Source organism: Vulpes vulpes, chromosome 7, assembly GCF_048418805.1.
Source record: "Vulpes vulpes isolate BD-2025 chromosome 7, VulVul3, whole genome shotgun sequence".
Classification (NCBI taxonomy): Eukaryota; Metazoa; Chordata; class Mammalia; order Carnivora; family Canidae; genus Vulpes; species Vulpes vulpes.
This window is the reverse complement of record NC_132786.1, coordinates 73,658,029-73,683,384: the sequence shown is the minus strand read 5'-3', so window position 1 is coordinate 73,683,384 and position 25,356 is coordinate 73,658,029. Positions and strand designations below refer to the sequence as shown.

The 25,356-nt window shown below is 38.4% G+C and overlaps 1 protein-coding gene and 1 pseudogene across 1 annotated transcript in view; one reads left to right on the top strand and one right to left on the bottom strand.

The window, feature by feature from the left end:
- SND1 (staphylococcal nuclease and tudor domain containing 1) overlaps positions 1-25,356 on the top strand; it is a 417,294-nt gene that overhangs the window by 188,275 nt on the left and 203,663 nt on the right. The window contains exon 12 of the mRNA XM_026010782.2: positions 657-757. Coding sequence (XP_025866567.2) covers positions 657-757 — 101 coding nt within the window. The remainder of the gene's footprint in view (positions 1-656; positions 758-25,356) is intronic.
- On the bottom strand, positions 14,654-16,935 carry LOC112928956 (small ribosomal subunit protein eS8 pseudogene; annotated as a pseudogene).

Here is a 25,356-nt window from a genome sequence, read left to right as displayed (position 1 = left end):
TTCCATTATCTGGATGTATCACAGTTTGTTTATATGTTCATCTACTGAAGGACACCTTACACATCAGTTTTAGCTCATTTGGATAAATACCAAGGCACGTGATTATCGGAACGCATGGTAAAATATGTTTAGTTTTGTAAGAAACCACCCATCTTTCAAAGTAGCTATGCTATTTTGTATTCACACTAACAATGAATGAGAGTGCTTGATGCTCCATATCCAAGCCAGCATTTGCTGTCAGTTTTTAGATTTAGGCAATCCTAATGTGTAGTGGTAGCTTATTAGTTTTGTAATTTGTATTTCCCCAGTGATCTATGATGGAAAGCATCATCACCATCTCAAGGTCTTTGGTGAGATGTTCAGGTCTTCAGCCCATTTTTAAATTGGGTTGTTCACTTTCTTACTGTTAAATTTTAAGACTTTGCATATTTTGGTTAAAAACCCTCTGTCAGATAAGGGTTCTGCAGATATTTTCTGCCAGTCTGTGGTTGAGCTATCTTTTGGTTATTGTTGTTGTTGTTGTTTGATGTTTTTTAAAAAAAGTGTTAAAATCAAACTGGATGAGGTGGTCTTTCACAACTCGGCAGACACAGGATGCTGCTAGTGAGCTGTGTTGCAAACTCTCAACCTTAACTCCTTTGATTCTTTATTTGCAGGTGAATGTGACTGTGGACTACATTAGACCAGCCAGCCCAGCCACAGAGACGGTGCCTGCCTTTTCAGAGCGTACATGTGCCACTGTCACCATTGGAGGAATGTGAGTGTTCCGCTGGCAGAGGCTCAGCCATAGCTATGAGTTGTTCTCTATCAAGTCTTTACTTCCTTTCTTCCTGAATTGCTTCCTGTTGCTCTTAACACAGTGATCTTAATTATATCTTGATAGCAGTTTGCATTTGCAAAGCATTTTATAATCATTCATTAGCTAATCATATTCTTTCATTATTGTTTAAGATTTATTGGGCTGTGGGGGATCCCTGGGTAGCACAGGAGTTTGGCGCCTACCTTTTTGGCCCAGGCGCGATCCTGGAGACCCGGGATCGAGTTCCGCATCGGGCTCCCTGCGTGGAGCCTGCTTCTCCCTCTGTGTCTACCTGCTCTCGTGCGCGCACTCTCTCTCTCTCTCTATCGTGAATAAATAAATAAAATCTTAAAAAAAAAAAAAAGATTTACTGGGCTATGTAGCTTGGCAATATGTAGCATGCATTATTACTATTAATAATGCCATTTATTGAGAGTCAGGTCCTAGGTACTATCCAACATTGGGTAGAAAAATTATCTACACATTAATTTAGGAAGTTCAATTATAGGCACCCTCCACTCCTCAAAAAGGGGGGAGGGGTTCATTCGACATTATCTTTGTATAGACATATGTTTTCAGTAGATCATGGGGCCTTTCTCTTCTGTGCTGGCCATATCCTGTTAAATTCCAAAGTCTCTTGGGAACTTTGTTGAACAGTTTTTCTCTCTGACGGGGGAAGGAAGAAGCCTGTAGCCTGCTAGGCTATGCTTCCACAATAAATATTAAAACAGTCCCCAGTAGCAGTTCTAGTCATTGTTTCCATTTCTAGTTAACAATCTTAAATGCTGTTTGTTACCAAACTGATAGTTTTCTTCTTTTTTAAGGGGGCATAGTAGAGGGAAAGAAAAAAATAGGTTTCCCATCAAAACAGGGGTTGTCTTGTTGAAAGTACAGTGGAGCCATTAAGAGAAATACCTCTAAGCTACAGTGTGACTCTGAAAGGAAACAGAAGATCTTGTAGCTAATTTACCTTTCAGAAGCTCTCCTACCAAATAGGATCCTTTTCTGCTCATTCGCGCTATGACATTTTGGCAATAACTTTTGGTCATGGTTATCACTCCTATATTTATGTAAACGTTACTGTACATTAGAGACTTCATGGAGAGGAGCTTGATGCAGACTTTTGTTGTCACTACCTTAACACCATCACAAGTGACAGGTTTTATTAGAAGCAGAATCTTGACAAATCTTAGATAATATTTTTGACATGGGAGAGACTAGGATGTATATTTTGGTCATTCTTCTGTCTGTGTAAGTTGCAATACTGATTATTACTATTTTGTCACGAGGAGCTAGATGCGTGCTACTCTGTTATGGGGAGCTGGAAAGTTGGTATTCCTATATATTAAAATTTTAACTGTCGCAAAAAAGGAGTCATCTCAGGAAATAACTACTCCTATCTAATACACTGGTAAAAACGATTGCATCAGTACTGTAAAATCCACATCTTTATTTTTGTAGATGGTTTCCACCCATATTTAACAATCCATTAGTGCAGGTTATTTCATTTAGTTACCACTGAGGTATATACTTTTAAAGTAAATTCACACTGCTTAAAATTTATATAATCTGGTATAAGATTTTTCTTCTTTAGGACAATTTGAAACAGCTAGTTAAAAATTCCATAGTAGGGTGTTTTGGGCATGTTCCATGCCACGAAACCTTAAGTTTCAACTGTGTTGATATTGACTTTGATGAAGATTACTCCTTCAGGCTAGTATGCCTTTCTGCAAAGGTTAGGTGACTCTGTTCCAGCCAAGGTTATGGTCAGATTCTCAAGCTTTCATGAGAAGGTATCAATGTTTTTTTTTCAGTTTGGTTAGTTAACACAAGTTGATGGGTCTTAATTGACAGCATAGACTATCTGTATTTCAGGTTCATGCCAGAGATGATAACCTTGACCTTACCTTTCTCTACCTTTCAGTTCTTGTAACTGGATTATAAGAAATACTATTTTTATATGATTTACCAAAGTATTTACCAGTGTATTGATTCTTCTAGATAACTTAAATTGTCTCCTTGGATTAGACCAGCCTAGCAAGGTGCCTGGGAAGCATTATGAGTTTCTTTACAGACTTGTTTCTACTATACTAGACTTTGTGAAGCAACTACTGGGCTGCATTCAGGAGAAATAATTGAGATCTACAGATACTTTTGAGACAAACTCTCACTAGACCATGAGCTCCCTAAAGGTAGGGATTTTCGTTACTTATATTCCCTGTTACAGTCTCAGTATTCAGCCTGTGGTGGGAGTTTCAATACGTTTTTATTATATTGTAGAGTGTCCTTTTAAGAAGCATAACAGGGAATACTTAGATGTCTCCGTACCTTGGACACTTATTTCTACTGAGCCCTGATTTTGTTACGTAATCAATACTGGAGAAGTTGTATTGGATAGTTTTCCTTTTTTGTTTGGTTATTGGGATGTCCTTGGCAAAGATAGGCTATTTCTGGAAGATCAGCTTTTTGATACCAATTATGCTTTTTATATTCTATTTGTAATCATAGCTTCTCTTTACTCTTCTCACTTTGATTTTGTTTTTAATTTATTCTCCTGAATTTTCTGTCCTTTTGCAAATCATTCCAAATAATACTATTAAAAGACTTGTATGAATAAATAAGAGTGTTCAAATAGTTCATAGTCAGAATCTAGGTATACTAACAGCCTTCTTTCTGAGTGTAATGGTTAATTATTTGAAAGCATTGGCTAAGGAAGGGATTTTTTTTAAATCTAAAATATTTTCATTTCATTTAAACCTGAAAATGTATGTATATTTCCAGATTTTTGGTCTGTAGGCAGAGTAGGTCAACTCTTTGCTAACCTGATAAATGCATAACTTCCTCTTTAGAATGAGTCTTTAAAAACACTAATTATGAAACTCTGGATTTTTGTGATTTACACCCCCCTCATTTATTTTGCAGCCATTTAAAGCCATTCATTTTGATAAACCTTTAAAAAGCATTCAGCTGTTTTCATAAACACATTTTTTGAGTACTCATTTCAGTTATTAATAAACCATTTAATGAAGTACATAATTAAAAATAACAAGCACAACCAGTATAAATAGTTATGAGGACAGAAACAAATGCCTCAACAGTTTGGGACAAAAGTGCACAGGTGTCTGAGTGGCCCTCAGTCATTCTGATTGGCATCAGCTGAAATCCTAGAATGTGCAGGTCAGCTCAGAGAAGGTCACTTAGGAGAGCTCCTATAATGCATCATCATCTCTCTGAAAGACAGTGTTCAGGCTTGTAGGAATGTAGAATTACAAAGTCATCCGATCCAAATTATGCCTGTCATCCTCTGTGGACTTATATACCTATATATGGGCTTGTGTAGCATTTTAAAGGCTTTCCTGTTGTTCAGGAGATCAGCTGGGCTCCTCTGGCTATGAAAGAGCTTCTCAAGCTGCTGATCACAGGGTAATGAGAAAGAAGAGGCAGATGAAATGGAGTCTCTTGCAGTTATTTTAGAGCAGATTCTCAATGTATCTTACATGCCAAAGTATGTGAAATGTCTGTATCCTCAATAGTGTTCGGTCTATCTAGTCCTTCTGTTTTTCTTTTTGGTATGGCGAGAGGGAGTTGAGTCATAGGATCTCTTTGAGACACCTGTGATGTGACCGTGTTCTGTTCTCTTCTCTTGCCCTTTGGAGAATCAAGGAAAACGAGGTTCATCATTCCTCTAATAGATTAAAATTTTTTTCTTGATTAACTTCACTGTAGAGTTGGCAAGAGTTGTTATCTGTTAATCAAAACAGTTTAAATAAAAAATAAAAAGATCAAACTTAGAGTTGTTTCTCATTCTCTGGCTCCCGGGCTGGGAATTAGCTGAACCTTTTAGGCTTGGTTTGTGACATGAAGCTGTCAAGATGGCGCTTCTTGTTAATTACTTTTTATTGTATTTAAGATGCTTAAATAATTCTTCTTGTGATTTAGTCTTCTGTGTAATTAGCTTCAGTGATTAAAATCTCGTTCTTTCTTTATTGTCAGAGCTTTCTTGAAGAGTGAGATTTTTTTGAAGTGACCTTTTCTTGTGCTGGACTTCCCGATTACTTGGAGCTCCAGTTTGGCAAACCCCATATATTATAGTCTATTAACTGGTTGCTCACATCTTTCTGCATGTCACCTTTTCAGAGAAAGGTGTTAAAATTTGTTCACGTTTATAAGGCGGTGCCTAAAAATTACGAGTTAGGGTTAAGCCTCACATGCTCACAGTCACACTTAGTGTCTGTCACTCCAGCCCTGGAAAACTATAACAGATCCAGCAGATATAGTATCGCTTAAGATATTTCCCCAGTGTTTCTCATTATGTGAAGTATTTCACAGTGCCAGTAGACCATTGACATGACCTGTTTTTGGATAGTAAAGAATGGCATAGAGATGAAACTATAGAATAAGAACAATTGGAAAATGCCTATTTTTGTACAGTGTCATATTTTGGGGGGGGGGGGTGATTTTTTTTCTCCTAACCTTCTTTTTGAAACCATGTTTCCCTCTATTGCTTTACTGCCTTGCCTTGTGCTTTCTGCTCACTTGTTGCCCACACAAGTATGAGGCCTTGCTGCCAGAGGTATTTTCAAAGATCTTTTGGACTTGGGACATCTTAGTTACCTCTTTGTTTTAATGACTATGATCCAGGAGCCACAGAGCCATCCTTATGAACTTTCTTTGTGTCACTTTGGATTCTTCATAGACAGAGCTTGCCTTTTATTATGTTTATGTAAACCAGATAATCACACTTGCAAGGAATGAGACTTGTGCTGCTTTTTTCTTCTTCTTTTCCTTTTTTTAAAGATTTTATTTCTTTATTCATGAGAAACACAGAGAGAGGTAGAAACATAGGCAGAGGGAGAAGCAGGCCTCAATCCTAGTATCCCGGGATCATGACCTGAGCTGAAGGCACTCACTCACCCAGTGAGCCACCCAGGTGCCCCTTATCTTTTCATTTTCTTTGGTTCCAGTTTGTAGGAATTTTCCTCAAGTTTCCTCATGTGACTGAAGCTTGAAGTCAGGTCTAGTCCTTCTAGAATAATCCTTTTCTAATCCTATTTTGGCTTTTCTCAGCCATAGTAGAAGTGTCATACAATCCCCAGCTTTTCTAGCTTGAGTTTTCTCTCTAGCTTTAAGGCTTTCACAATCAAGCCAAACCTCCTCTCTCTCAAGTTTTCAAATCTTAAAACATAACTAATATCTGACTTTTAAGCTAAACATAGGAAGAAAGTGGCCTCTTGAAACCCAATTTTCTGGACTAGTGTTCTTACTTAGAGTTGCCTACAACATTCTGAAGATATTCTTTTAGCACCTGAGAAAGTATGGAGACATTAATATCACTGACTGGGCCACTGCCTCCCACAAATACTCTCATGGAAGCATAGACACTAACTTCTTAGTCATGTCTACTTTTTACTTTTTAGACAGTTATCCTTATAAATTTAACACTACTAATTTAAAAATGCTTAACTTTAAGCTGTATCTATTTACTTATATAAAAGATGAGTATTTTTGAATAGTTACACTATTACTTCATCCTTTAACTTCCAATTTGTTATATTATTTAAGTTTTACCATTAGTGAACTTCATAAAGTTCAGTTACTGTTGCTGATTAACATTGGAGTATTTTCCTCTCTGAAAGCTTAGAAAGAATGCTACCTTTTTTGGACTCCTCCTTCTTTTTAAAAGTTTTTCTTCTGGGACACCTGAGTGGCTTAGTCCATTGAGTGTCCCACTTTCAATTTTGGCTTAGGTCCTGAGGTCATGCGATTGAACCTGCCCTGCCATCTGGCTCCACACTCAGCAGGGGGTCTGCTTAAGATTCTCTCCCTTTTCCTCTCTCCCTACAGGTCTCTTTCTGTCAAATAAATAAAAGTTTTAGATTTCAAGATTTATTGCATTTCTCCTATTTGTGTAATTGTCTTCTAAGCTTTGCTTGTAAGTTTAACCCAAAAAATTTACCCTCCACCCCCACCCCATAGCAGTTCTAAGTTATTGTTGGACCAAGTATGATAATTCGAAAACCTACAGAAAAAGAAATCCTATGTTATTATATCCCCAGAGAAATGTTAATTCCCTGTGTGTTTCTCTCGTGATGTGTGTATGTCTGTCTCTTTCTCCATATTGTACTTCTTTTTCTGTTTTTATTTTGTTGTTGTTGTTTTTAAATAAGTAGACTCTATGCTGGGTGTGGAGTCCAACTTAGGGTGTGAAGTCATGGCCCTGAGATCAAGATCTGCACTGAGATCAAGAGTCAGATGCTTTACCAGCAAAACCACCCAGGTGCCCCTATTTTGTATTTCTTCTTATGCACCTGCCACTTGTATCTCAATTCATTCTTTTTGTGGTATTTCCTTCTGATTAAGTGAAGAACCTTGATTTTACATGTGAGGGTGGTAAAACTTCTGAATTCCTGCGTGTCTGAAAATGTCTTCATTTTGCCTATATTCTTGATAATATCTATATGAAATTCTAGCTTCAAAATAAATGATTTTCCCAAGAACTGTGAAGACATGTTGTTCAGTTGCTTCAACAGTGTTTATGAGAATTCTATCTCCATTCCTTTAAATTTCCATTTCTTTTAACCTTTTTTTCTGGCTCTGGAAGATTTTCTCATTTTCTGTTTCTCTTTGGTTTTCTGAAAACTTATTAAAACGTTTCTAGGTGTGTCCTTTTTTGCTGCGTATGCAATGGGCCAAACACTCATGTTTTCAACCGAGATTTTTTTTTTTGTATTACTTCTTCAATTATTTTCTTTCTCTCCGTTTTGCCTCTGACTCTGTAAATCCTATCAGTATTGTATCTTACGCTTCATATCTCTGTAAATGTTCTTCCATTCTTTTAAGACCTCTTTTACATTTTTGTTCTATATATAAGGAGCTGTCTTCAACTTTATGTTTCAGCTTGTTTCACCAGCCAGCCACCAGTCATTTTCATTCATTCTCACTTTCTTATTCACTCATTCACTTACTCATTAGTTCATTTTATCAAGTAATTATAAAATATCTGGTATGTACTAAGCATTGTGTTAAGCATCAGGAATGTATTGGTAGGGAACCCTGGGTGGCGCAGCGGTTTGGCGCCTGCCTTTGGCCCAGGGCGCGATCCTGGAGACCCGGGATCGAATCCCACATCGGGCTCCCTGTGCATGGAGCCTGCTTCTCCTTCTGCCTATGTCTCTGCCTCTCTCCCTCTCTCTCTCTGACTATCATAAATAAATAAAAAAAAAAAATTAAAAAAAAAGAAAATATTTATTAAAAAAAGGAATGTATTGGTAGTTCTAAAACTGGAATGATTTTTTTCTATGAAATTTACAGAGACTGTTCTCTTAATCTAATCCATTTTAATTGGTTGTTTTTGTTTTGTTCAGCCCTTATTTATTTATTTATTTATTTATTTATTTATTTATTTATGAGAGGCAGTGACACAGACAGAGGGAGAAGCCTGTGGAGAGCCTGATGTGGGACTAGATCATGGGTCCTGGGATCCTGTCCTGAGCCAAAGGCAGACAGACGCTCAATCACTGAGCCATTCAGGCATCCCCTAGATGTTTTATTCCAGCACTCATGTTTAAATTTTTTATTCAAGTGTTTTTAATGGCATCCTGTTCCTAGTCCACAAATATGATATTTTCTCTGAGAATAATATTTAAAAATTCAAAAACCCTCTTCTATTGAATTATCCCCCATGACTAAATGTTCTGTTTATTTTGTTTCTTTTCTTTCATAAATTTCAGACCCCACTAAAACTGGGAAGGCAAAGGCAGCATTCTTGGCTGGAAATGAGCTTATGTGTACTTCACTGGGGTGTAGTAAGAAGGGAATGTGATGTGTTTGTTTGATTCAGTCTCATATGCTGTACCTCTGTGTTTCCTACAGACTACAACCTCCATCTGAGGTCCTCCCCCAGTTAAATCACCTACCTTCTGTTCTATAATTGTGAATTATCCTATATGTGACCTTGGTAATGCTGGGGAATCTCATTGGCTTAATGTCGAAGTTGTGTTGGTTTAGAAACAATATTCCCAGATACTTTAAAATACTGAATCAATAAGAGGAAAGCCGTGTCCCACCTAAAGGAAGAGCTTTAGCAATATAGAGACTTAGAAAAATCTCAGAATGTGCAGTTCAGAAATCTACCGCAGTGACTTCCTTTAGTATAAGTCATAACTACTTAGGTGTCTTCAGGAACCTGTATGCTTTCTGCTTGGTTAACCTTAGTAACACCCTGCTATGGTAGTTAAAAAAAAAAGCTGTGAAGACACTTCCTCCAGTATTTAAACAGTGGATTAATAAAGAAGGCTATACAGTCTGAGTCAGATTTTATATTTTGATTAAATGGTCTCTAGTAGAAACAAAGCTCCTCTAGAAGGAGGAGAAAGCCAAAGTATAATTTAGCCCAGTAGAGATTTAACTGTACCCCTGTTGTTATTAGGGTTTTTTTTTTTTTTTGGTTTTGTTTTGTTTTGTTTGCTAGTGCTTGGGCTAGAAAGTGTCATAGGGTTTAAGTAGTCCGCCCATAACCCAGTTTTTCTTCACAAGCTCTTTTTTTTAGGGGTTTTAGGTGGCTTTGTGGAATGTGAACTGTTGAGGAACACAAAATGTATGATATAAGAAATGCCTGTGCTTGCTGGTAGATTACTTCTTGAGTATTTGCCAAGAGTCAGAAAACTCCTGCTCTTAATAACTTTGTGGGCATCATTGGGACAGGACAGAAGAGAGGCTTGGCTGATCCAGTTCTTTTGAACTGGGTCCTCATTAATTGCTCACACGATGTCCACAAAGCCTCCTCGCTCTGGTGCTTTGTATTTTGTCAATAAAGGCCCTTGAGGCACTGCCAATTCTCTGCCAATCGGATCCCATCTGCTTTCTGTCTTTCAGGATTTGTGCAAACTTTCTGATATGCTGTTAACACACTTTCTTGTTTTCTAGCACCATTAGGGCTCTATTCTTGTCCATATCTGTCTTTTCTATCATTTCAGTGGGACCTTGTAAAGGATGTTATGTAGACAGAAGTTCCCAGTCTGCCGTTCTGACCTCCCCCAAGCATTCTTTCTTTATTCTTTTGGATAATTCAATTGATGTGATAAGGAGAGGGGACATTTGACATGGTTACCAATAAGCAAAAATACCGTGTCTTTTCTATGCCACATCTCAGCACCTTTCTCTTTATATTTCCTGTGGCCAGCACAGTACAAAGTGGTAGGGTGAATAGGAATGATGTTTTTGTAGAATCTACTATCTGCCAGTAGTGTTGCTGCTTTACAGGGGATTTGCTCCAGTTCATACTGAGTGATTTTTTTTTTTTTTAAGTAATAAAAAATCGTAACTTTTTCAGAAGTTTGGAAAATAAAGGGAAACTATCCATTATTTAATAAGCATGCTAATAGAATGGCTGTTATGTGGGAGGTATTCCTTTTGTGTGCTGGTTTTTCTTGAGAAATGAATCCAGGAACAGGAAAATTGACTACTTGGTGTTGACATGAAATCTAAGGCAAGTTGTTGGGAGTCTGGCTGTTGATAAAAGCAGGCTTTGGAGATGAACAGACGTGAAGTAAAACTTCAGCTCTGCTTCTGGATAGCCGTGTGATCTTGGGCCTTAGATTTTTCTTATGTAACTTAGATTTAATAATCTCACATCTCATCAGGTGGTTGTGAGGATTAAATATACTAATGCATTTAAAATAATCAGTATATTTACTGAGATCTAACAGACAAGTTCTCACATCAGCTCCAAGCCTCTAAACTTGATTGGTCACCATTGATGTAATTTCGTATTTAGTGGCTTTTGTACTTTCCCTCTCTTTCTGTCTCCTAAAGTTTATTATTTATGTAAATAATCTCTACACCCAACGGGGGTGGGGGGGTGGCCTTGAGCTCATGACCCTGAGATCAAAAGTTGCATGCTCCACCAACTGAGCCAGCCAGGCGCCCGCTGGCCTTTCTTTGTCCTTTCTCGCACATTTCTGACCCTTTTTTCCCCCTATTCAGCTTCTTTTTTTAAGATTTTTTTCTTGAATGTTTTTATATTTCATCCTCTGCTTAGTCTTCACACTCCTCCTGGCTAAGCTAACCCACTGATAATACTGTTACCTCTCAGAATGTTCTAAGTGTTAGTTTAAATAAGATATAGGAAATACCTGGTATGTAGTAGTTGTCCATAGGTTAATTAGAAAACAAAACAAAATACCTCATTGTACTGTGGCTTAGGTTTTGTAGTAGTCCATTTTTTAAAAGGAAAAAAATGGGTGGAGAAGGGGCAGAAGGAGAGGGAGACAAGCAGACTCCCCACAGAGCAGGGAGCCTTTTGTGGGGTCCAATCCCAGGACACTAAGATCATGACCCAAACTGGAATCAGGAGTTGGACGCTCAACTGACTGAGCCACCCAGGCACCTCTGTAGCTACCCAGGCACCCCTGTAGACCATTTTTATTGTTCCATGCCAGGCCCTTCGATTGGATTTATCTCTTTTCTCACTTTTTAAATTACCATGATGGCTAACATATCCATTTTTTCCTCTAAATTTTTGATATATACTATGTTTACACAGTAATGATTGATAAGTACTTGCATAAAGGTACAAGTGATACTTGTAAGTTTTCATGTTTTAAGAAGATTAGCACACATATAATTTATCCCTTAATAAAAGTAATTTATTAAAAGCATCTTGGGATGGCTGGGTGGCTCAGTCAATTAAATGCCCAACTCTCAATCTCAGCTCAGGCCTTGATCTCAGGATACTGCCTTCAAGCCCTGCAATGGGCATGGAGCCTACTTTAAAAAAAAAAAATCTTGCAAAGCAAGAGGTGTGCTAGCAAACAACCTATATGGATATAATGTTATAGCTAGTGATCTGCCTATCTACATATATCAAGTAGTTGAAAAGCATAGGGCTACTAATCTTAAGTGTTCTAGGAAATTGTATTCTGTGCTTTCCACCTGAATAGTTCTACTGAAAAGTTGTATTCTGTGGAGTTTACTGAATGACCCTCTCTGTGGTGACACCCTTGTGAATTTTTATGACATCAGTAAATGTGTTTACAACAAGTGGAACTCCACGAGACTAAATAGTTGGACCTTTGAAGTCAGTGTGTATGATAGAAATTGGAGATGTTTAATAGCAGCATGAACTTCACAACAGCTAAAAGTCGCTGTCTTCTCTCAAGTTTCCAGTGTGGGTTTTACATGGAGCCTTTTGGATTTCTGACCTATCTGCTTATATATCAACTATGACTCAGCAGACTGTTGCTTTAATGTGAGCTTTTTTTGAGTTAAAACTGTGATTAATAAACCATGATAGGTCAACAGCAAGGGGAATTATATGGTAGTTCTTAGACCATCTCTTCTTCACTACCACCCCCACCCAACCACATTGGCATTGATTGCAAAATCTTTTTTTCTTTAAGAAGCAACTATGCAAAACATTTATTCTTGTCACCACTTTCTCAAAAACCTCCCTCTGAAACTGTTCCTTCACTTGTCGCTTAGCACAGCCTGTGGCTGTGGGAGAGATCAGACCACTGAGTGAAGGTTGACCACAAAGGCTCTCTAGTAGCTAACTGTGTTTCAAAGCCAAGAACCAAAATAACCCTGCCCTCCCCAAAGAGTAGGAGAGAAGAAATTTCAAAATCCTTAGCCTTTTTTTAGGGTCATTTGTTGCTTTTACTAGAGCTAATAATCATCTAGTGAAAAAGTATTAGGTCTTCTAATTCTTAGAGAAATATGTTGACCACCAAAAAACAGTTTGGTTTTGATGTAGTTTTATAAGTGGAGACTCATCTGGAGCTTTTACTTGCAGAGGTTCTGAAAGCAGTTAAGTCTAAAGCCATTACCTATCCTAAACTTACAGCCACACTGACATTGGTCTTGGTCCATTTACTCATGAATTCTAGGGAGTAAGAACACCACTCCTGTTCCTGTGGTGTCCACTGGCTGGGTTTTGGAGCATCACCCATAACGGGACTGGTAGTGGAAGTCTTTACTGGGCCTTTTTTTTTTTTTTTTTTTTTGTTCCTCTCTGAGCCATATGCAAAACTTCTCTTGAACTTCCACCCTAAGAAGCAACCTGTGTAAAGATCATTTTCTTCTAACTTCTCTAGATGATTGGGTTTATTAAAAGAACACAGAGTTACTCTTCCACTTAATAGAGACTTGGTATTTCTCAGAGCAGAATGACAACCTTTAAGAACCTAGAGTATTATTTTGAAATTCTTTTTCTAAACAAAGCATTATGTATCTTAACATTTGGGTAAACTATAGAGGACTTGAAAATGACTCTCTGGGGCTACCTCATGCCCATTTTGGTCTTTACTAGACCTCTGATTTGGCTGGTTCTACTTTCACTGTCAGAGCAGATCATTCCAGATGCCATTATGTAATTTTCTGTCTTGGGGTGTGTGTTTGTGTGGGCGGGTGGTTTTGTTTTGTTTTTAAGTGGTGTTTAATGTCAGGCTAATAATAAACTGGGTATGTAGGCCTGGTTTTGTCATAATGGCCACGATTGCTTATTTGTTCCTTATTCCCCTGAGAGGTGGGGTACTCTCCCTCCCCAAGTGATGCATACATTTTGGAGGGGGCTCATAACAGCTGCCTAGAAAATGCTGCATGGCAACTGGCAGTTCTATTCTGAAGAGAAAAAGATGGGGAATCTTCTCTCTGGTTGCTCTCACAAACCATCACTTGTCTTCCTCTGACTTAAACCAATAGGAATGAATTTGCTGTTCCTGAACCAGTTCCAAAAATTGGTCTGTGCTTACCCATAAACCTTAGGTTATTGTTCTTTGGGGAGTGCCAGGTTCTTTAACATATTTTATGATTTGGGGGGCCTTAGGTTGTGTGAGGTCACTCATGGGTCCTTGAAATTTGGAAGAAGAGAATATATTAGTTGAACTTTTCTGTCTGGGCAGTTTTCCTCAAAACTGTGTGATAGAACCATCTGGGGCACTTAAGAAAAAAATAATGGTTGCCCCATATATAAAATCTAGGTACCTATATTTGTTCCCCCTTTTGAATAAAAAGATTTTATTTATTTGAGAGAGACAGCAAGTATGGGGGCGGTGGCTAGAAGCAGAGTCCCTGCTGAGCAGTGAGCTGTATGTGGAGCTCCATCCTAGGATCTGGAAGATCATGACCTGAACTGAAGGCAGGTCCTTAACCTACTGAACCACCCAGGCACGCGCTCCCCCCCCCATATTTGTTCTTTTAAAAATACTGTTCTGCACCCCTAGAGATTCTAGACTTACTGGCCTGACATAGGGCCTGGCATTGGTATTTTGAATGGTAATTCTAATGTGCAGCCAGTGTTAATAAGCACTATGAAAAGAAATCTGAAGGAAACAGGAAGTTCCAAAACCAACATTTTTCTCTCTTCTCAGATAAGTATAAATATACGTAAGAGAGAATAAAAGAAACTTTACAAATTATTTTTTCTTAGATCAGTTTTGGTCCCTAAGCCTAGCCTTTTACCTCCACTAATTTCTGTCGCATTAACTCTGCCTAGAAATAAGTACAGAGTGGCAGAGCAGTGGAGGGGCTAAAGGGGTAATGGTTATTTCCAGGTCTGCCTCCAGCATGTAGCATGACCTTGGTAAGTCATTTACCTACTCTCTTCCCCTAAGGCCCTAATCTGGCCTTTTTTGAAGAAAAAAAAAAAACTAACAATATTGCTAATATTCTTTAATATCTTAGTGTCTCTTTTTAGTAATTTAAAGTTTCTTTAAACCTGTTCTCAACATTCTTAGGAAAGAGAACTTGAACTAGGGGTGTGTTTAGGGGTGAGAGAAGTAGTAGCAGTGATGCGAGAGGTTTTCCTACTGGCTTTAAAGTCTAGCCATGGATTTTTGTTTTCTTCAGAGCAATAAGCTAGAACTCTAGCTTCTTGTCCTCCAGCTCGTAGCCATCTCCTCAGCCACACTGGCCTGGTCTTGAAGTGATGCATGCAAAAAGCTTGCCTTAGTGGAACTGCTCCTCCAGAAGACTGGCATTCTTTTTCCTTTCATCATATTTCTTAATTTTCTTTGATGGTTTTTTGATTAAAATCTCTTCCTCCTCAGGAGTCAGCTTGTGTCCCTTCTTGCAGCCCCAGGGCAGTACATAGTGGGACTCCTACCACTATCTGTAAGGTGTGCTGTCATTCAGCACGATGCAGTTCTTCACCAGAATCTTGGGGCTGACCAGTTAGTTCATTGGCAGATGCACTGTAGACAGCATCAGGAATTTTTGTTTTGTTGGTTCAACACTCGGAGCCCCAAGAAAAGTTCCCCATGTCCAGCCTCAAGGCACAGTTCTTTTTACTGCCTGCCTGAACATGGATTGTATGTATGCAGTGAGGGCCAGTCTTAGTATTGGCAGCAGGATGTCCCAGTTCATACTTCTCTTCTTATGATAGGCCTTTCTCTTGACCCTTGTCTTGTGGCTTTTGTGCCAATTGTCCTGAGTGAGGCCTAAATCGCTCTCTGCGAAAGAGCTAGCCTTGGATTTTACCTTATGTAGCCCTCCCTCCCCAGATTTTAATCATAAACACTAGATTTAGTTTGAAGTCTGTGAATTTGCAGAATCAGACTTTATCCAAATAATTATTTCTTAGTTATTACTGCCAATTGACTTAATGGCTTTATTGCCTTTCACCACTGACGTGACCTCGAGTTAAATTGTGTACCTGAGGTAACAAGGTGTAGAACATTGGAAAGAGCTTTGAACTTAGACTTCTAATTTTCCTTTTACTTTATCTGTAATTATCATATTCATAGGTTTTCATCTAGTTGGCAACTATTGTTTTCATTTTCTCCTTAAGAGGAATTCTTTGGCTATATGAAGTGTTGTTGCTAACTAAGCCAAACTATATCTTTTAAATATTTTGGGGGACCAAAGAAATTCAAGTATAATCTATTTGTTGGACTCAGTAAATACCAGTTGTGGGGTTTACTAAAGACTCGAGCCGATAGTTAAATATTGAAGAAGCCCTAGAGTTGTTTTCTTTTGGGAGTGTAGATTGATGCATCTGAAACTAATGATGTATGTTTTGATGATTGAGGCATAATTATTTGGCAACCTTTAATCCAAATTAATATCCTCAAGATATTTGCTATTTTATCCTAATGCCCTTCTAGATACAACCACATTTATGACTCTAGCTGTTTTGTTGCATACCTTTCTGTTTTTATAAACAAAACTTACACTCAGCTGGTTTATACAAGTTTGAAAAACTAGCCAGTGCCATATGTTAAATATTTTGAATATTATCTGATTATAAGACATAAGAATTTGCATTATATCATCTGGTCTTAGAGAATCCTTCAAGACTTGTTTTCAGGGAGAGATGTCATTCTTTCTCACAGTAGCTTGGCAGAGAGGGGAGGAATCAAGAACAAGTATTCCTGTTTTGGTTTGGATTGTTTGAATCACGTGTGCCCACACACACACACACACACACACACCTGCACTCAAAAAAAGTAAAATCTGGCCAGTGTCAGGACTCCCTTCTCCATCTTACTGTCTTTAGGAGATTATTCCCCCCTCCCCCCAAATTCTGTTCCTTGTGATTTTGAGATGATAATTTCCTGTTTATGACATAACATATATGTTAGCCACTATCTCTTCTGTAGTAGCAAAATTGCTGTGACAGCCATCCAGTTAGTTTTTTAAAAAACCAGGTAATTCATTTCTAAATTGGAACTTGTTTCTTTCTAATCAACCTGGTAATGTATTACAGACATCACTCTCAGCAGTGGCTACAGAAGTGATTTAATGCTGGGTTTTAATGACTCCTTCATTAATCTTAGTATTCTGGGATTTATCACTCACTGGCCTTTGACCACTGGAAATGATGAAAACTTTGATTTCATGCATATTGGATAACACTGGCCTGTTGCCGCCAGAGCCGTGAATCTTGCCTCGGCAGTGGCATGTGTGATTGAGGGTGCTGCGGATGGATGGCTGCTCTCTCAGGCCATGTGCTGCTGCCGAAGGGGTGAACACAGTATCTTTATCAGCTCAGGGTGACCTTTTCCCAGGACAGCTGGATTTGAAGTAGGAGTCTACTCTGATAGCTTCATCTCCTGGACAGATCTCTCAACTTGTGAAGTCAGGCTCACCTTATCAGCTATTTCCTGAAAAATGCTTGCATTGAGAATGTGTATCTTCATGTCTTTACATAGAACATTTTTTTCCCCTAGCCAAATAGATTTTATAGTAGGGAAACATGTTTAAGACTGTCAAGTCTACCTCCCTCATTTTATGAACAAGGCTAGGTCCAGGATGAGTAACACAACTAGGCCAGTGGCAATGATAATGAAAACCAACCAGAGTAATCACCAGCCCACAATACTTACTATTTGCCTGACGGAATTGAAGTATAGTCTTTTATTTCTTGCTCACCACTGCTTCATGACGTAACATTCATCGTGCTGCAAGTCCAGTTTTCCATGTGACTTTTCACTGTACTGCATGCCTTCTGCTGCCACAGAGATGACAGTGTTGGTTGCTTTCCTTACTCTTAGTGGTGGCACTGTGAGTGCTCCTTGGAAGAGAGGGGCTAATTTGTGTGCTCTAGAGTCTTGTACGCTAGAGCATAGTACTCTAAATGCCAGACACAGGCCTTCCCTGCCTGCCAGTGCTCAGAAGACAGGAAGTCTTCCTACTTTGAGTCTTCACAGAGGCTCATGTATTACTGAGTGCTTCCTCAGTTAATTTTTTTTTTTTAAGATTTATTTATTTGAGAGAGAGTGTGCACTACCGTGTGCCCGCCGGGGTGGTGAAGCAAAGGGAGAGAGAGAGAGCATCTTAAGTAGACTCTGGGCTGAGTGTGGAGCCTTACACAGGATTTGATCTCACAACCCACTGCACTACCCAGGTGCCCCAGTTAGTTTATTTTGAACACACCAATGAGCTTGATAAAACCTCAGTCCGTGGTACATGAAGATCGCATTGCAGAATCATAAAAATGAGCCAAAATTTTTTTTTCCACAGTGTAATACTTATTCTGTTGAGTATGTCTCCCTAACTGCAAGTGCTGGATGTCATAGGAAGTGACCTTTTATTTATTATTTTTTTAAACAGGTTCCATGTCCAGCATGAGGCTTGAACTCTCACACTCCTGAGATCAAGAAGAGCTGTGTGCTCTGTGACTGAGCCAGTCAGCCAGGCACCCCAGAAAGTGACCTTTTAAAGTTCTCTCTCTCTCTCTCTCTTTTTTTTTTAAGCAGTACTGTAAGGCAGGGGTGACAACCTTTTCTGTAAAGGACCAGATAGTAAATATTTTTTGCTTTGAAAGCCATAAGGTCTTTGCTGCAACTATTCAACTCTGCTTTGCAGCCACAGACGATATGCAAACAAGTGGGTGTGGCTATGTTCTGATAAAACTTTAGTTAAAAAGAGACTGAGTCTGTAGGGACTTAAGCTATGGAGGAATGAATAGATACCTGTAGAACAAGTAATAAAACCAGCCATCCAAATATTATGAAAATGAATCCTTGTGACTTAAAGTATTTCTGATAATAACATTGTATGTAGATTCCCAAACAGTTAAGTGTAAAAATCTTAAGATAGATAAGTTGAAAGAAAACAATCTTAGAAAGTGGCTCTGATGATGGTGTACATTGTATATTGCATACACTTATAGAGAGTTTAGCTTGAGGACTACTGTTTCTGAAATGTTTTAAACAATACCTCTAAAAAATAAATAAATAAACAATACCTCTAGATTAATAAGTATGTTAAATATTTGATGGTTTCAATTATATCCAAAGAGTTGTATATTCAAAATGAACAAGAAACCACCCCACCTTGGAAACCTGGTATCCCTTTATCTGCAAGTGCATTTCTTATAATGTTTTCTCTTGACCCTGGATGCTCACTTTCTGAGGAATTGCTGGTTTTGGAAATTATTTTCAATACATTCTGATGGCTTTTCACTTCCTTCTAATTGCATTGGCTCTATACTAGTCACCGGTGATAGGACAATTCACTTCCTCTTCCATTCTACTTCTTAGGGATTGTGCTCTTCTAATTATTTGGTTCTGTGAACCTGTCCTTGTTTTTCTAGATGTCGGATTCCCATTTTTTGTTTAGTGCTACCCTGGGTCAGTCTAGAACCCCTGAATCTGTAAAACAGCAAAGGCTTTCCTGTTAGTATTGTATTACTTGCTACCATTTAACTTTCTGATTTCTTTTTGCATTTCTCCCTTTGTCACTGTCCCCAGATCAGCTCTGACTTCACCTTTGTCTTCCCTTTTGAAATTTTCAACCTGATCTAATTCAAGGCGGCATTGCCCTGCACACTAGGTTAGCCAGTCTCCTAGAGACAGATTTTCTTTTTGTTCAGCGTGCCCCTTTTCAGATGCATCTGGAATAACAGCTGTATTCCCACTCCTGAATAAAATATTTTAGGAAAATGTCTCACGGTGAAGCATCTGGACCTTTAGGCAAGATTGGGGGTAAACTTCAGATCAGATTCATCACCAGCAGAGTGGGAGGACCAATTTTTATGGGGCGGAGACAGATCACATGAATGAGGATATGACTGAACTGGTGTTACAAGAGTGCCATTTGTATCTATTAAATGTAAGGGATTAGATAATCTGTCATTATGCTATTTCTGGGTAACAGATGGTGGAGAGTTCTGCATCTCAACAGCAGTATTCACCATGGGGGAAATTAGCTTGCACCCAGATCAGCAGTCAGGCAGGAATTCCATTGAGAGAGAGAGAGAGAGAGAGACAGAGTACTGGTGATTAATTAGTGCGTCCCTCTAAGGACATCTGCACGTATGCTGGCTTTCTCGAATTTCTCTAGAGCTTTACTTATTCTTGCCTATTGCCCTTTGTAACTTACCAGACCTCTTTGCTCCTATAAAGAATTGGAGGTGGTTTTTCTCCATTTGGTTAATTTAGAAAGATCAAGATTAGAAGTAGGTTAGGTAAATGCGGCTCAGAGCAGTAGCATACTGCATATTTCTTCAGAGAAAAGATGCCATACAGCTACCGAAAATATTGTTGATGATCAGTCTTTAGAAATTAACTTCAAAAAAAATAATAAAAATAAAAATAAAAAAGAAATGAACTTCAGAGGTGAATTGAGAAGCAGGAAAATGGATGTGCTCTTTCTGAGTGCTTTTGATGTATATGTATTTAAAAGATATAATGAAGTGTCCTTTGGCTTCACATGTTCTAAGGGTTAATCTTGATCCTGGTATATTTTCTCTGTAAATGGTTTCCCATCGGTCTTTTGTTAATGCAGAGTTTCACCTATCCCCTGAATGGTGGTGGTTATCAGCTTTATTACTCTTTGCTTATCCCTTCTAACTTAACCACATACCTGCTTTCCATTACCATTTGTATGTCCTGCACTCATCTCAAAGCTAATATGTTTAATACTAATGTTGATTTAAAATGGCGGCTTTCCAACTTGTGTGCCCTGGAATCCCCTGTGTAGGTTATTAAAACACGCCAGGCAATGGAATGGACTCTACTTTTGTAGGGCTCACTGATTTTATTTCTTTTCATATCAGTCTGTGACGTAGTGAGCTTGGACAGTAACTAAGAATCTAGGATCATTTTGAAGAATTGTCCAAGTTGATTGGACAGCTGTTAGAATTGATCACTGCTCATACAGGGTATAGTTACAGATGTACTTCAAATAGGCATGGTCATTGAGGTTTAATGGGTCGATAAATTGGATTATTGCACCATCATTCAAGAATCAGAGCAAACATTTTGGACTGCAGTGCCTGAATGTTGGGGGCAAAGCAGGGACAAACTATCCATAGCTTCCGTTCCTAACAGGAGCTGAAATAACTGAAGATGTTGGATCCTGCCTTCATGGCTCTGGAGGCCTTGGGAGGAGAAGCAGTTTAATTAGGAAGGGTTGTAGATTCATTTGTTAACAAATTCCTATATTGATTCTTTCCTGTTACTTTTGCCATTACTCTACTTCTTGTACTCAACAACTCAGACCTCAGTTAATTCAGTAGCCTTTTCCATAAGCCTTTCCTAACTGCAAGTTATCCCATTTCCATTTCTTCCTGCATACTGATACTGGCTTGATTCCCCATTAGTGCTTTTTTTGTGTTATTTTACCACAGTAGCTATTTCAGATTTTCACAACTATATTCAGTCCAGCCCTCTACTCTCTTCTCTCTTCCCTCATTCTCAGCAGACAGCCTCATCTCCTACTTTATGGAAAAAATAGGAATTTCTGTAGAGGATGCCTTAAACTGGTTCTCACAGCTCCACACCTGTCTTTCCCCTGCTTGCTTGCTTATCTCTTGCCTTCCCATCTACATGGAAGATTTCAGCCTCTTTCTTTCTGAACTAATTTTCTTATATACTCTGAATTCTCTCTTTTGATCTCCTAGGGATTTTGTGCCATCAGTTATCCCTTTTCTTTTTAACTAATTTTTAAAAATTATCCTCCAGTCCTCTCTATATTATAGCTACTTTTCTACTTCTTGCCTTCTCTTCACAGCCAAGTTAATTAAAAGAGTTAAAAGAAATTTTAATCCTATCTCCATTTGCTCCTCTTTCCTTTACCATCTGCTTTGACCTCTCCACATCATTGACAATGAGCTTACCTAGGAGACCAGTGCTTCCCTTAAGGACATTTCTCAATCCTCGCTTGTACTTGATCTCTGCATTATTTAAAATTTACCACAATCTTTTTTTTTTTTTTTTAATTCTCTCCTTTCTTTTAGTATGGCATAGTTGACTGGCTTTTCTTCTACAACTCTGATTACTTCTCTTCAGTTTGCTTTTGAGTGTTCATTAAATATTTGTGCTTCACAGGCTTCCATCTTTGTCCGTTTTCTTACCCCACCTCCGTCTCCAAGGGTGATCTCATTCAACCCATTGCTTCAGTTTTTAGGTAGATGTTGCCAATTCCCAAACCTAGATCTCTAGCCCAATTCTTTTTACCAGGCTTTCCCCACCAGTATATCCAAGTACTTAGTGCATCTCACTTCTTAGACAGCAGAACTCAATATGGTTCAAAGTGAGCTCATGTTCTCCCCTTTAAAAAGCTATTCCTTCCCTTGAATGATCCCATATCTTGATTGATGGTGCCACCATTTATTCAGTCTTCCCTTCCACTAATCAAAGTGTCATCTTTATCTCCTTCTCTCTCACTCTCCATACCCAATTATCTACAGGTATATATCACGTTCATTCAAGCCTTTTTCTCCTAACTGCCTGGTTTATGCTGTCTCCTTCCTGGTCTTACTCCCTTCTGATCCATTTTCCCCACTACTGCTGCAGTTGGCTTTCTGATACACAAATCTGATTGTTATTCTCCTGCTTAAAAGTCTTCATTAATCATCCACAGCCTCTAGGATTAATACAAACCTGTGATCTAGGCCTTGCTTACCTCTCTGTGTTTATATTTAATACTCTCTGGCTCTCATCCATCATTTCTGTAAAAAAAAAAAAAAAAACTCACTATTTTTGAAGTCCTTCTGCTCTCTCTGTTTGGAGCATACATTTCTCCTACTCATCCTTCAGCATTTCACCTCTTATGGAAGCTTTACACTTAGGTACCCTTCCCAGACAAGACCCTAACTGGGCCTCTGTGCATGTGCTTCATCAGCACCCAGTGCTTACTTACTGTGAGGTTCTGGGCACTTAAAAGCCTCTCTCTTTTTTTTTTATTCCCGGTCCATATTGCAATTTTTGCCACATACCGGGTCTTTGAGATAACCAATGCTCAAATACCTTCCATGGCTTTCCATGTTTATCTGTCTCCTTTCTAGACTCACCTGGGTTAGACCTGAAATGTAAATGTTCTCTGCCTCACATGGAACCATTTAGATTTTTAGCTTTGTCTGGGACCCTAGAGGTTATTCACTTTAGTTCCATTGGTATGATAGCCCAGAAAAATGGGACTTTAAAGGTAAATGTCTTTTGTCAGGTTTCTTCTAATTAAAGCCAGAATTGGTCTCATGATTGCAAATCTAAACAAAATGCAGCTTCATTTATATGTAATCCCTAAATTGCACCTTTTCCATAGGCCACATAAATATAACATGTTTGTTTTACTTTTCTACTTTGGTTTATGGGCTGGGTTTTTTTTTTTTTTTTTTTCTTGTCTATTCAGCAGGTTAATTCTTTAGTACATGGTGTGCCAGGTACTCTTGTCACTGAATATAAAGTAATGAATACTCTAGAGAGAAATCTGTCTTTTAGGCAGGAACTTCCATTCCAGTGGTGGCAAACAAAACAAAACAAAACAAAAACAAAATATGTAGATGGTCAAAGTGTTGTAGAGAAAATAAAGCTGAGGAAGAGTGGAGGAGGTATTCCAGGGTTGGAAGGAAGCAGATTTTCAGTAGGATACTCAGGCCTCACTGATAAGGTGACAGGAGCAAAGACTTGAATGAAGTGAAGGAGCAAGTGGTACAAAGGTAAAGAGAACAGCAAGGACAAAGATCTTGTGTGCAAGTGTGCCTGGATAGAAAGAATGCGTGTGGCTGGAGCAGGGGAACCAAGGCATGGCCAGTGAGAGATGAGGTTAAATAAGCCTGGGAAGCTTAAAGGGTAGCTGATCCTATAGGTTCTTGTAAGCCACTCAAGTATTTGGCTTTTACATTGAATGAGATAGGAGCCATTGTGAAGGGTACCTGGATGGCTCAGTGTCTGCCTTTGGCTTATTTAGATCAGGATCCTAGGGTCCTGGGATTGAGCCCCACGTTGGGCTCCCTGCTCAGTGGGGAGCCTGCTTCTCCCTCTCCTGCTGCAGCTCCCCCTGCTTGTACTCTTGCTTGTGTTTCCTTCTCTCTCTCTCTCTCTCTCTCTCTCTCTCCCTCCTTCTCAAATAAATAAATAAAATCTTAAAGGAGCCCTTGTGGAGTTTTGAGCAGAGAAGTAATGGCAAGTTTTGTTGAAATTAATCTTTAAAGGATTATTCTGGATGAGGATTATTCTGATTGAGAATGGAGCTTAGAATCTTTGCTTTTGTTTTCTTTTTAAAACTAAATTCAAGTTTTTTTACTTTTTTCTTTTTTAACTTTTATTTTGAAGTAATTATAGTTTTACAGAAGTTGCGAAAGCAGTACAGTGGTCTATTCCATATACCTTTTAGCCAGTTCTCCCCAATGGTTATAATTTATATAATTATAATAAAATGTCAAAGCCAGGAATGTGGTGTTGGTGCAGTGTACGTGTCTGCCATTTTTAGCACATGTGTAGATTCATGTGCACACCATCACAATCAAGGCAGAAAACAATTCAGTCATCAGAAGGATCTCCCTTGTGTTACTACCACGCCATTCCCCTCCCAACATCCATGACAACCATTAATCCATTTTCCATCTCTATAATTTTGGCATTTCAAAAACATTATATAAATGGAATCTGACAGTGTGCGATCTATTGATGTTGACATTTTTCATTTAGCATAATGCCTTTGAGATCCAACTGAGTTGTGTGTAGCAATAGTTTTTCCAGTCTTTATATGAAACTGGAGGCAGGTTATCATGATGGAAGGATGCTTGTTTTATGACTTGAGACCTGAGTTCTAATCCAGGTCAGTCAATAAATAGTTTCCTAATCTGAGATTTAGAGACCTTACAATCCATAAAATGAGAGAATTGGAGTAGAACAACACTAAGGCCCTTTCAGTTCAAAATTCTGTAGTTAAAATGAAGTATTTCTGATATTTCCTTATGGCCTGTAGTAATGAAGTCAACGTCTCTTATTAATATTTACTGTGCGGTAATCTTCTATATTCTCATAAGGACTACTCAAGAAACATAATTGTTTTATTGACATGTTGCTGCTACTTCTATTACTCAAGTGAAAGCATGATAGGCCAAAACAGTACTTGGCAAACTATGTAAAGGTGAGTCTTTGATTTTTCTTCACTATGTTCAGTGATAAGATTAGAAGTAAACCTCCTACTCTACCTGATCTAGTGAGCCTCAGAGGTTCAAGAAATGTAATAAATTCCTGCTAAATGTCAGTTCTACTCTTGAATCCCTTTTTGGAACACATTTCTACTAGTGCGTAAAGGCAGTTTCTTGCCATTGAAAAGGGTACTTAGCCTAAGTATAAGGAACTAGCCAGATGTTACCAAAATGTTGGTCTTTAGTTTCTTTCGTAGAAGATATACCATATACATATATTCTTTTATTTACTCCTCCTTCTGTCCTCTTTTTTAATATTCCAGAACATTTGGGAAATGCATTATATCTTTAAGAAATAGTAGACATCAAACAGTTGAATAGAATAAATATTTGTCAAGAATAAGTATTTGTTGAGAATACATAAATATCAAACATCTTGCCTCCCACCCTTTTTCACCCCTATCCACAGAAAGGATAGGGCTATTAAAGTCCCTAGTAGAAGGGTTGGAAGAAATTGTGCCTGCTTCCACAATATTCTACAAACCACAACCAGAAATGTGTATTAACACACCTCAGTGTTTATATACTTACTGAAACAATACATTATCTACTTTGCTTTGAATATTATCAGCTAGTGCTGTATAAAAATACTTGTAGAAAGATGAAGCTATTATTGAATATATATGACTATTGATCTGTAATTGCTAGTTCATTTTTTTTAAAAGCTTAGTTTGTT